Source organism: Hypanus sabinus, unplaced genomic scaffold (assembly GCF_030144855.1).
Source record: "Hypanus sabinus isolate sHypSab1 unplaced genomic scaffold, sHypSab1.hap1 scaffold_1967, whole genome shotgun sequence".
Taxonomy (NCBI): Eukaryota; Metazoa; Chordata; class Chondrichthyes; order Myliobatiformes; family Dasyatidae; genus Hypanus; species Hypanus sabinus.
Window position 1 is genome coordinate 44,030 of NW_026780065.1, and position 12,339 is coordinate 56,368.

Below are 12,339 nucleotides of genomic sequence, written 5' to 3' on the forward strand. Positions count from 1 at the left end.
CCATTGCCCCCCTCCCCGAATATCTGCTGTCCTTTATTGCGTTGGGGTTCCCGGAGCTCCGTTGGGTGAGGGAGCAATGGGATTCAGACGCAGGCGGGGAGGGGGGGGGGTGACGTGTCTGTCAGAACAGTGTGGGGCTCAAGTTGGGATGTGGGGAATACGTGGGCGGTGCTGCTTCCTTCATCCCCCAGGTGAAAGCGTTTGGTGGAGTGGGAGCTGTTGGAGTAGCCCAGGCTAGGGACGGCCCTGTAGACAGTGTCTGGTCCACAAGTGGTGGATGGCTGAGGGTGTTCCTGAGAACGTGGGGGTAGGGTGAACCCACTGAGCTGCTCATTTTGTACAGTATAGTGTGGGTGGAGGGGGTGATGATGAGGGAGGTAGAGGCAGAGAGAGTGAGTGAGTCGGGGGTAGAGACAATGACTTTAGTAAGAGGGAATGAGGGGAGATGAGGGAGGGAGAGTAGGGAAGAACGAGACATAGGGAGGTAGAGGGCAAGAGAGGGAGTGGAGGGAAAGGTGGACGAGCGAGGGTAGGATTGTGATGGGCAATGAGTGGTGTGTGTCTGAGTGAGTGCTGGTGAACACATGGGAGCCGATCAAAGTTTTATACGGCTGCTGACCGTGGCGGGCTCGTTCTGCCCCACTTGGGAGGGGGTACACAGCTGCACACAGTTATTGAGGGTCATTGCCTGTTGGAATATGGCTCCACTGAGGCTATTCGAATGCCTTCGACATCCAGCCACAGTGGAATACTTTTCATCACATCTTCCCTGCAGGTGGACCAAAGGTTCCCTCCTGAGCGGGTCCCATTTGAAAGAGGGTGTCCGGTTTGTAATTCCGGTGGACGGGAGGGAGAGTTACGGTGCACGAGAGTGGAGGGAAGGAGGAGTTAGTGTTGGGAGGCAGAGTTACGGTGCACGGGAGTAAAAGGAAGGAGACTTACGGTGGACGGGAGTAAAGGGAGGGAGAGTTACGGTGGAGGGAGAAAGTGAGTTACGATGGACGTGAGTGAAGGGAGGGAGAGTTACGGTGGATGGGAGTGAAAAAGTGAGTTTTGGTGCACGGGAGTAAAGGGAAGGAGGAGTTACAGTGTTGGGAGGCAGAGTTACGGTGCACGGGAGTAAAAGGAAGGAGATTTACGGTGGACGGGAGTAAAGGGAGGGAGAGTTACGGTGGAGGGAGAAAGTGAGTTACGGTGCACGGGAGTGTAGATGTCTCAGGCCTTTTGGGAGGGAGAGTTGCGGTGGAGGGAGAAAGTGAGTTACGGTGCACGGGAGTGTAGATGTCTCAGGCCTTTTGGGAGGGAGAGTTGCGGTGGAGGGAGAAAGTGAGTTACGGTGCACGGGAGTGTAGATGTCTAAGGCCTTTTGGGAGGGAGAGTTTGGTAGTGAGGCGCCAAGAAACAACCTGCAGAACACTGGACCCAACTCTGATTTCCGCTCATTCCTCTCTCACCCCTCCTCCATTTCCCTTCCTGCCCTCCTCTTTCCCTCAACCTCCCTTTACACACCCCATCCCGCGTGTCGCTGAGAGTCTGAAGACGAACGCGAGACAGCTGCTCCGATTGGCTTGTGAATGTGGGCGGTACTGTCCAAAAAAGATGAATGGCCAGCGTACTTGATTGGGCAGATATAAGCCTAAGGTTGTGATTGGCTGACTGGTGACCGCGGAGGGCAGTACCGATTGGGTGCGCTGGCGGCGATTCAGCTGACTCACGCTTTAGCCAATCAGAAGCCGCACGTTGCGCAAACGCTAGGGAGGAGCACATTCTGATTGGAGGAGACGGAGTCGGCGGGGTGGGACTGCGACCAGCGGAGCGGGAGATGGCGGATACGAAGAACGCAGAGGAGGCCGGCGTGGAGCGGAGCGGCGGCGGCCCGGTTCCACGGCAGGGGACGAGCCGGTTCAGTGATGCGCCCAGCCTGGAGGAAATGTGAGAGGAACGGGGTTGGGTAAGGGTGAGGCTGGGGGGTGAAGGGGGAGGTTGGGAGAGAGTTCAGGGGCTGATGTGCTGCAGACTCACCGTGTCACCATTGCCCCCACCTCACCCTTTCACCCACTCTCCCCACCTTTTCACCCCGTCTCTCCCCCTCCCTCAACCACCTTTTCACCCCCACCCCATCTTTTCTCGCCCCCAGCCGAAAGCTGCAGGCACAGTTTACCGATGAGAGGGATTGGGATCAGTTCCACCAGCCGCGGAACCTGCTGCTCGCACTGGTGGGCGAAGTGGGCGAACTGGCCGAGCTTTTGTAAGTGAGTCTGTCTGCTAACCCTTCCTTCCCCCCATTTTAAATGTTAATGTACCTGACTCAGCTACTTCCTCTGGCAGCTCATTCCATATGTGGACCACCCTCTAGGTGAAAAAAATCGCCCCGAGGGTTCCTATTAAATTTCTCCCTTCTCCACTTAAACCTGTGCCCTCTGGTTCTTGACTCCACAACCCTGGGGAAAAGGCTGTGTGCATTCACCGGGTCTATCTACACCACTCATGATTTTATTCACCACAATAAGGTCACCCCGCCATCTGCAAAGAATAAAGTCTCAGCTTGCACAACCTATTTCCATAACTCAGTCCCTTGAGTCCCGGCAACATCCTCGTAAATCTCGGCTCTCTTTATAGTGTAGTAGAAACTGAACACAATACTCCAAATGAAGCCCCCGATGTCTTGTACAACTTGCAAAGTAACGCCCTGATGGTTGAAGGTCAGCGTGCCAAACGCCTTCATCTCTGTAATGCCACTTTCAAGTCCTGCAGGGCAGAGTGAGAATCGTACAGAATATTTCAGCCCTTCAGTACATCGAGGTAGGACGGGGAAAGCGAAGTGTTGCCGTTAGAGTAAGCGCACGCAGACAAGATAGAAGGGCCACCACCCCACTTATAAAACTATTGAATGGTCCCATAGTGTGACAACAGTGGGGTCAAAGCCGACCATGATTCTGGTGGGATGGGCAGACACAGGGACCTCGAGAGCCGGAAGTGGACACTGCAGAGTCAGGGTCTTGACCCAAACATCGACTGTTCTGCCCCAACAGGTGCTGACTGAGCGTGAACCTTACCCAATGAGCTGTTGATTTTTCATGTTCTCACACAGCCAGTGGCGAGGCGAGGTGGCTGAGGGACTCCCAGGCTGGACCGACGCAGAACGGACAGCTGTCCAACATGAGCTCAGCGATGTGCTGCTGTACCTGGTCGAGCTGTCGGACAAGTGTGGTGTGGACCTTCCGAAGGCCGTGCTTGAGAAACTGGAGCTGAACCGACAAAAATATCCTGCTGCCCTCGTCCGGGGTTCTGCCCGCAAGTACACGGAGTACAGTAGCTAGGGGAGATGACAGCAGAAGGGAGGTGACTCCCTCAACCCCTCTCTCTCAGGGAGAGATCTGTACATGACCAGTGTCTCTCAGTCCCTCTCTCTCAGGGGGAGATCTGTACACTGACCGGTGTCTCTCTGTCCCTCTCTCTCAGGGGGAGATCTGTACACTGACCGGTGTCTCTCAGTCCCTCTCTCTCAGGGGGAGATCTGTACACTGACCGGTGTCTCTCTGTCCCTCTCTCTCAGGGGGAGATCTGTACACTGACCGGTGTCTCTCAGTCCCTCTCTCCCAGGGGAAGATCTGTACACTGACCGGTGTCTCTCTGTCCCTCTCTCTCAGGGAGAGATCTGTACATGACCAGTGTCTCTCAGTCCCTCTCTCTCAGGGGGAGATCTGTACACTGACCAGTGTCTCTCTGTCCCTCTCTCTCAGGGAGAGATCTGTAAACTGAACGGTGTCTGTCTGGGAGAGATGTGTACACTGACCGGTGTCTCTCAGTCCCTCTCTCTCAGGGGGAGATCTGTACGCTGACCGGTGTCTCTCAGTACCTCTCTCTCAGTGGGAGATCTGTACACTGACCAGTGTCTCTCTGTCCCTCCCTCTCAGGGGGAGATCTGTACACTGACCGCTGTCTCTCAGTCCCTCTCTCCCAGGGGGAGATCTGTACATTGACCAGTGTCTCTCTGTCCCTCTCTCGGGGGCCCGGGGGGGGGGGGAAGGGGGAAATCTGTACACTGACCGGTGTCTCTCAGAGGGAGATCTGTACACTGACCGGTGTCTCTCAGTCCCACTCTCTCAGGGGGAGATCTGTACACTGATCTCTCCATGTTTTCAGACAGCTCCTCCTGAGAGAGCTGATGGAAGAGAGACCGATTGATTGTACTTTCAGAATGTAGTGCTGTACAAATTCAGGGCTTTGAACAGAACATTTTGCTGTAAGAAATGCTATTTTTTATTAAACAAAATTCAATACAAAATACACATTGTCCTGAGTAATTTTCAATAATGAAAGTTTAGGAATCTGGATTAACATCAGTGGGGATAAAGTCAGTGACACAGGTGAAAGGGACTGTGAGGTTGGGAGGGTGGAGGAGCTGGACCCTCACTGTGTCTGACCGTGGCATTGTGGGGGGAGTCAGACCCTCAGTGTGACTGGATGGTGAGGGATGATGAGGCTGGAGGGGAGTTGAAACCTCAGAGTGTGACTGTGGAATGGTGGGGGGAGATGAGTGAGAGGGACGGTGGGGGGGGGAGCTGGACGCTCAATGTGTCTGCGTGATGGTGGGGGGGTGTCTGGACCCTCACAGTGTGTCTGACTGCAGGTCAGAGGGGGGAGATGAGTGAGAGGGACGGTGGGGGGGGGGGAGCTGGATGCTCAATGTGTCTGCGTGACTGGGGGTTGTCTGGACCCTCACAGTGTATCTGACTGCAGGTCGGGGGGGGAGATGAGTGAGAGGGATGATGAGTTTGGTGGGGGAGCCGGACCCTCGCAGTAGGAGGGTCGGTGAGGTTGGGGAGGCGTCACAGTGCGTCTGACTGCTCCCCCTGATTCTGTTGCATCTGCTGCTGAATCTTCTGAAGCATCTCCTGCATCTGACGGAGCTGCAGAGAGAGAGAGAGAGAGGCTGGTGAGTACAGAGAAAGAGGGGGGGGGGGGCTGGTGAGTACAGAGAGAGAGAGGGGGGGCTGGTGAGTACAGAGAGAGAGAGGGGGGGGCTGGTGAGTACAGAGAGAGAGGGGGGGCTGGTGAGTACAGAGAGAGAGAGGGGGGGCTGGTGAGTACAGAGAGAGAGAGGGGGGGCTGGTGAGTACAGAGAGGGGGGGGGCTGGTGAGTACAGAGAGAGGGGGGGGCTGGTGAGTACAGAGAGAGGGGGGGCTGGTGAATACAGAGAGAGAGAGTGGGGGGCTGGTGAGTACAGAGAGAGGGGGGGCTGGTGAGTACAGAGAGAGAGGGGGGGCTGGTGAGTACAGAGAGAGAGAGGGGGGGCTGGTGAGTACAGAGAGAGAGGGGGGGCTGGTGAGTACAGAGAGAGAGAGGGGGGGCTGATGAGTACAGAGAGAGAGAGGGGGGGCTGGTGAGTACAGAGAGAGAGGGGGGCTGGTGAGTACAGAGAGAGGGGGGGCTGGTGAGTACAGAGAGAGAGGGGGGGGGCTGGTGAGTACAGAGAGAGAGAGGGGCTGGTGAGTACAGAGAGAGAGGGGGCTGGTGAGTACAGAGAGAGAGAGGGGCTGGTGAGTACAGAGAGAGAGAGGGCTGGTGAGTACAGAGAGAGAGGGGCTGGTGAGTACAGAGAGAGAGGGGGCTGGTGAGTACAGAGAGAGGGGGGGGCTGGTGAGTACAGAGAGAGAGAGGGCTGGTGAGTACAGAGAGAGAGAGGGGCTGGTGAGTACAGAGAGAGGGGGCTGGTGAGTACAGAGAGAGAGAGGGGCTGGTGAGTACAGAGAGGGGGGGCTGGTGAGTACAGAGAGAGAGAGGGCTGGTGAGTACAGAGGGGGGGCTGGTGAATACAGAGAGAGAGAGAGCGGGGAGGCTGGTGAGTACAGAGAGAGAGAGGGGGGGCTGGTGAGTACAGAGAGAGAGAGGGGGGGCTGGTGAGTACAGAGAGAGAGGGGGGGCTGGTGAGAACAGAGAGAGGGGGGGGGCTGGTGAGTACAGAGAGAGACGGGGGGCTGGTGAGTACAGAGAGAGAGAGGGGGGGCTGGTGAGTACATAGAGAGAGGGGGCTGGTGAGTACAGAGAGAGAGGGGGGGCTGGTGAGTACAGAGAGAGAGGGGGCTGGTGAGTACAGAGAGAGAGGGGGGGCTGGTGAATACAGAGAGAGAGAGGGGGGGCTGGTGAATACATAGAGAGAGCGGGGGGCTGGTGAGTACAGAGAGAGAGGGGCTGGTGAGTACAGAGAGAGAGAGGGGGGGCTGGTGAGTACAGAGAGAGAGGGGGGGCTGGTGAGTACAGAGAGAGAGAGGGCTGGTGAGTACAGAGAGAGGGTGGGGGCTGGTGAGTACAGAGAGAGGGGGGGCTGGTGATTACAGAGAGAGAGAGGGGGGGGCTGGTGAGTACAGAGAGAGGGGGGCTGGTGAGTACAGAGAGAGAGAGGGGGGGCTGGTGAGTACAGAGAGAGGGGGGGCTGGTGAGTACAGAGAGAGAGAGGGGGGGCTGGTGAGTACAGAGAGAGAGGGGGGGCTGGTGAGTACAGAGAGAGAGGGGGGGCTGGTGAGTACAGAGGGGGGGCTGGTGAATACAGAGAGAGAGAGGGGGGGCTGGTGAGTACAGAGAGAGAGGGGGCTGGTGAGAACAGAGAGAGGGGGGGCTGGTGAGTACAGAGAGAGAGAGGGGCTGGTGAGTACAGAGAGAGAGGGGGCTGGTGAGTACAGACAGAGAGAGGGGGGGCTGGTGAGTACAGAGAGAGAGGGGGCTGGTGAGAACAGAGAGAGGGGGGGGCTGGTGAGTACAGAGAGAGAGAGGGGGGGCTGGTGAGTACAGAGAGAGAGGGGGCTGGTGAGTACAGAGAGAGAGGGGGCTGGTGAGTACAGAGAGAGAGGGGGCTGGTGAGTACAGACAGAGAGAGGGGGGGCTGGTGAGTACAGAGAGAGAGGGGGCTGGTGAGTACAGACAGAGAGAGGGGGGGCTGGTGAGTACAGAGAGAGAGGGGGGGCTGGTGAGTACAGAGAGAGAGGGGGGGGCTGGTGAGTACAGAGAGAGAGAGGGGGGGCTGGTGAGTACAGAGAGAGAGAGGGGCTGGTGAGTACAGAGAGAGGGGGGCTGGTGAGTACAGAGAGAGGGGGGCTGGTGAGTACAGAGAGAGAGGGGCTGGTGAGTACAGAGAGAGAGAGGGGGGGGCTGGTGAGTACAGAGAGAGAGAGGGGGGGGCTGGTGAGTACAGAGAGAGCGGGGGGGCTGGTGAGTACAGAGAGAGGGGGGGCTGGTGAGTACAGAGAGAGAGAGGGGCTGGTGAGTACAGAGAGAGAGAGGGGGGGCTGGTGAGTACAGAGAGAGAGAGGGGGGGCTGGTGAGTACAGAGAGGGGGGGCTGGTGAGTACAGAGAGAGACGGGGGGGCTGGTGAGTACAGAGAGAGAGAGGGGCTGGTGAGTACAGAGAGAGAGAGGGGGGGCTGGTGAGTACAGAGAGGGGGGGCTGGTGAGTACAGAGAGGGGGGGCTGGTGAGTACAGAGAGGGGGGGCTGGTGAGTACAGAGAGAGAGAGGGGGGGCTGGTGAGTACAGAGAGAGAGAGGGGGGGCTGGTGAGTACAGAGAGAGAGAGGGGGGGCTGGTGAGTACAGAGAGAGAGAGGGGGGGCTGGTGAGTACAGAGAGGGGGGGGCTGGTGAGTACAGAGAGAGAGAGGGGGGGCTGGTGAGTACAGAGAGGGGGGGCTGGTGAGTACAGAGAGAGACGGGGGGCTGGTGAGTACAGAGAGAGAGAGGGGCTGGTGAGTACAGAGAGAGAGAGGGGCTGGTGAGTACAGAGAGGGGGGGCTGGTGAGTACAGAGAGAGAGAGGGCTGGTGAGTACAGAGGGGGGGCTGGTGAATACAGAGAGAGAGAGAGGGGGGGCTGGTGAGTACAGAGAGAGAGAGGGGGGGCTGGTGAGTACAGAGAGAGAGAGGGGGGGCTGGTGAGTACAGAGAGAGACGGGGGGCTGGTGAGTACAGAGAGAGAGCGGGGGGGCTGGTGAGTACAGAGAGAGAGAGGGGCTGGTGAGTACAGAGGGGGGGCTGGTGAGTACAGAGAGAGAGAGGGGGGGCTGGTGAGTACAGAGAGGGGGGGGCTGGTGAGTACAGAGAGAGAGGGCTGGTGAGTACAGAGAGTGGGGGGGCTGGTGAGTACAGAGAGGGGGGGCTGGTGAGTACAGAGAGGGGGGGCTGGTGAGTACAGAGAGAGAGAGGGGGGGCTGGTGAGTACAGAGAGAGGGGGGGCTGGTGAGTACAGAGAGGGGGGGCTGGTGAGTACAGAGAGGGGGGGCTGGTGAGTACAGAGAGAGGGGCTGGTGAGTACAGAGGGGGGGCTGGTGAGTACAGAGAGAGAGAGGGGGGGCTGGTGAGTACAGAGAGGGGGGGCTGGTGAGTACAGAGAGAGAGGGCTGGTGAGTACAGAGAGGGGGGGGGCTGGTGAGTACAGAGAGGGGGGGCTGGTGAGTACAGAGAGGGGGGGCTGGTGAGTACAGAGAGAGAGAGGGGGGGCCGGTGAGTACAGAGAGAGGGGGGGCTGGTGAGTACAGAGAGGGGGGGCTGGTGAGTACAGAGAGAGAGAGGGGCTGGTGAGTACAGAGGGGGGGCTGGTGAGTACAGAGAGGGGGGGCTGGTGAGTACAGAGAGAGAGCGGGGGGGGCTGGTGAGTACAGAGAGAGAGAGGGGCTGGTGAGTACAGAGGGGGGGCTGGTGAGTACAGAGAGAGAGGGGCTGGTGAGTACAGAGAGAGAGGGGCTGGTGAGTACAGAGAGAGAGGGGGCTGGTGAGTACAGAGAGAGGGGGGGAGCTGGTGAGTACAGAGAGAGAGAGGGGGGGCTGGTGAGTACAGAGAGAGAGGGGGCTGGTGAGTACAGAGAGAGAGAGGGGGGGCTGGTGAGTACAGAGAGAGAGGGGGCTGGTGAGTACAGAGAGAGGGGGGGGAGCTGGTGAGTACAGAGAGAGAGAGAGGGGGCTGGTGAGTACAGAGAGAGAGAGGGGGGGCTGGTGAGTACAGAGAGAGAGGGGGCTGGTGAGTACAGAGAGAGAGAGGGGGGGCTGGTGAGTACAGAGAGAGAGAGGGGGGGCTGGTGAGTACAGAGAGACAGGGGGGGCTGGTGAGTACAGAGAGAGAGGGGGGGGCTGGTGAGTACAGAGAGAGGGGGGGCTGGTGAGTACAGAGAGAGAGAGGGGCTGGTGAGTACAGAGAGAGAGAGGGGGGGCTGGTGAGTACAGACAGAGAGAGGGGGGGCTGGTGAGTACAGAGAGAGGGGGGCTGGTGAGTACAGAGAGAGAGAGAGAGGGGGCTGGTGAGTACAGAGAGAGGGGGGGGCTGGTGAGTACAGAGAGAGAGAGGGGGGGCTGGTGAGTACAGAGAGAGGGGGGGCTGGTGAGTACAGAGAGAGGGGGGGCTGGTGAGTACAGAGAGAGGGGGGGCTGGTGAGTACAGAGAGAGGGGGGGCTGGTGAGTACAGAGAGAGGGGGGGCTGGTGAGTACAGAGAGAGAGGGGCTGGTGAGTACAGAGAGAGAGAGAGGGGGCTGGTGAGTACAGAGAGAGAGAGGGGGGGCTGGTGAGTACAGAGAGAGAGAGGGGGGGCTGGTGAGTACAGAGAGAGGGGGGCTGGTGAGTACAGAGAGAGGGGGGGGCTGGTGAGTACAGAGAGAGGGGGGGGCTGGTGAGTACAGAGAGAGAGGGGGGGCTGGTGAGTACAGAGAGAGAGCGGGGGGGCTGGTGAGTACAGAGAGAGAGGGGGGGCTGGTGAGTACAGAGAGAGAGCGGGGGGGCTGGTGAGTACAGAGAGAGAGCGGGGGGGCTGGTGAGTACAGAGAGAGAGGGGGGGCTGGTGAGTACAGAGAGAGAGGGGGGGCTGGTGAGTACAGAGAGAGAGCGGGGGGGGCTGGTGAGTACAGAGAGAGAGGGGGGGCTGGTGAGTACAGAGAGAGGGGGGGGCTGGTGAGTACAGAGAGAGAGCGGGGGGGCTGGTGAGTACAGAGAGAGAGAGGGGGGCTGGTGAGTACAGAGAGAGAGAGGGGGGCTGGTGAGTACAGAGAGAGAGGGGGGGGCTGGTGAGTACAGAGAGAGAGAGGGGGGCTGGTGAGTACAGAGAGAGGGGGGGCTGGTGAGTACAGAGAGAGAGGGGGGGCTGGTGAGTACAGAGAGAGAGCGGGGGGGCTGGTGAGTACAGAGAGAGAGCGGGGGGGCTGGTGAGTACAGAGAGAGAGAGGGGCTGGTGAGTACAGAGAGAGAGGGGGGGCTGGTGAGTACAGAGGGAGAGGGGGCTGGTGAGTACAGAGAGAGGGGGGGGCTGGTGAGTACAGAGAGAGGGGGGGGCTGGTGAGTACAGAGAGAGGGGGGGGCTGGTGAGTACAGAGAGAGGGGGGCTGGTGAGTACAGAGAGAGGGGGGGCTGGTGAGTACAGAGGGAGAGGGGGGCTGGTGAGTACAGAGAGAGAGGGGGCTGGTGAGTACAGAGAGAGGGGGGGCTGGTGAGTACAGAGAGAGGGGGGGGGCTGGTGAGTACAGAGAGAGAGAGGGGGGGCTGGTGAGTACAGAGAGAGAGAGGGGGGGCTGGTGAGTACAGAGAGACAGGGGGGGGCTGGTGAGTACAGAGAGAGAGGGGGGGGCTGGTGAGTACAGAGAGAGAGGGGGGGGCTGGTGAGTACAGAGGGGGGGCTGGTGAATACAGAGAGAGAGAGGGGGGGGCTGTTGAGTACAGAGAGAGAGAGGGGGGGCTGGTGAGTACAGAGAGAGAGAGGGGGGGCTGGTGAGTACAGAGAGAGGGGGGGCTGGTGAGTACAGAGAGAGAGGGGGCTGGTGAGTACAGAGAGAGAGGGGGGCTGGTGAATACAGAGAGAGAGAGGGGGGGGCTGGTGAGTACAGAGAGAGAGGGGGGGCTGGTGAGTACAGAGAGAGAGAGGGGGGGCTGGTGAGTACAGAGAGAGGGGGGGGGGCTGGTGAGTACAGAGAGAGGGGGGGCTGGTGAGTACAGAGAGAGAGGGGGGCTGGTGAGTACAGAGAGAGAGGGGGCTGGTGAGTACAGAGAGAGAGGGGGCTGGTGAGTACAGAGAGAGAGGGGGCTGGTGAGTACAGACAGAGAGAGGGGGGGCTGGTGAGTACAGAGAGAGAGGGGGCTGGTGAGTACAGAGAGAGGGGGGGCTGGTGAGTACAGAGAGAGGGGGGGCTGGTGAGTACAGAGAGAGGGGGGGCTGGTGAGTACAGAGAGAGAGAGGGGGGGCTGGTGAGTACAGAGAGAGAGGGGGGACTGGTGAGTACAGAGAGAGGGGGGGGCTGGTGAGTACAGAGAGAGAGAGGGGGGGCTGGTGAGTACAGAGAGAGAGGGGGGCTGGTGAGTACAGAGAGAGAGAGGGCTGGTGAGTACAGAGAGAGAGGGGGCTGGTGAGTACAGAGAGAGGGGGGGCTGGTGAGTACAGAGAGAGAGAGGGGGGGCTGGTGAGTACAGAGAGAGAGGGGGCTGGTGAGTACAGAGAGAGAGGGGGGCTGGTGAGTACAGAGAGAGAGAGGGGGGCTGGTGAGTACAGAGAGAGAGGGGGGCTGGTGAGTACAGAGAGAGGGGGGGCTGGTGAGTACAGAGAGAGAGGGGGCTGGTGAGTACAGAGAGAGGGGGGGCTGGTGAGTACAGAGAGAGCGGGGGGGCTGGTGAGTACAGAGAGAGAGAGGGGGGGCTGGTGAGTACAGAGAGAGAGGGGGCTGGTGAGTACAGAGAGAGAGGGGGGGGTTGGTGAGTACAGAGAGAGAGGGGGCTGGTGAGTACAGAGAGAGCGGGGGGGGCTGGTGAGTACAGAGAGAGAGAGGGGGGGCTGGTGAGTACAGAGAGAGGGGGGGGCTGGTGAGTACAGAGAGAGGGGGGGCTGGTGAGTACAGAGAGAGGGGGGCTGGTGAGTACAGAGAGAGGGGGGCTGGTGAGTACAGAGAGAGGGGGGGCTGGTGAGTACAGAGAGAGGGGGGGGCTGGTGAGTACAGAGAGAGGGGGGGCTGGTGAGTACAGAGAGAGAGAGGGGGGGCTGGTGAGTACAGAGAGAGAGGGGGGGCTGGTGAGTACAGAGAGAGAGGGGGGCTGGTGAGTACAGAGAGAGGGGGGGGCTGGTGAGTACAGAGAGAGAGAGGGGGGGCTGGTGAGTACAGAGAGAGGGGGGGCTGGTGAGTACAGAGAGGGGGGGGGCTGGTGAGTACAGAGAGAGAGAGGGGGGGCTGGTGAGTACAGAGAGAGAGGGGGGGCTGGTGAGTACAGAGAGAGGGGGGCTGGTGAGTACAGAGAGAGGGGGGGCTGGTGAGTACAGAGAGAGAGGGGGCTGGTGAGTACAGAGAGGGGGGGGGCTGGTGAGTACAGAGAGAGGGGGGGGGCTGG

The 12,339-nt window shown here is 59.5% G+C and overlaps 1 protein-coding gene across 1 annotated transcript; it reads left to right on the plus strand.

The window, feature by feature from the left end:
- The first annotated feature begins 449 nt into the window (after positions 1 to 449).
- Positions 450 to 4,003, plus strand: dctpp1 (dCTP pyrophosphatase 1). Its single transcript, XM_059959925.1, has 3 exons — positions 450 to 1,932; positions 2,138 to 2,248; positions 3,092 to 4,003. The coding sequence occupies exons 1-3, from the start codon at positions 1,823 to 1,825 to the stop codon at positions 3,318 to 3,320; spliced, it is 450 nt and encodes a 149-aa protein (XP_059815908.1). The 5' UTR covers positions 450 to 1,822; the 3' UTR covers positions 3,321 to 4,003.
- Positions 4,004 to 12,339: the final 8,336 nt, after the last annotated feature.

Coding starts and splice junctions, on each gene's coding strand:
- dctpp1 (XM_059959925.1), top strand. CDS start 1,823: ATGGCGGATACGAAGAACGCAGAGGAGGCCGGCGTGGAGCGGAGCGGC. Junction 1,933..2,137: donor GCGCCCAGCCTGGAGGAAAT/GTGAGAGGAACG, acceptor TCTCGCCCCCAG/CCGAAAGCTGCAGGCACAGT. Junction 2,249..3,091: donor GGCGAACTGGCCGAGCTTTT/GTAAGTGAGTCT, acceptor GTTCTCACACAG/CCAGTGGCGAGGCGAGGTGG.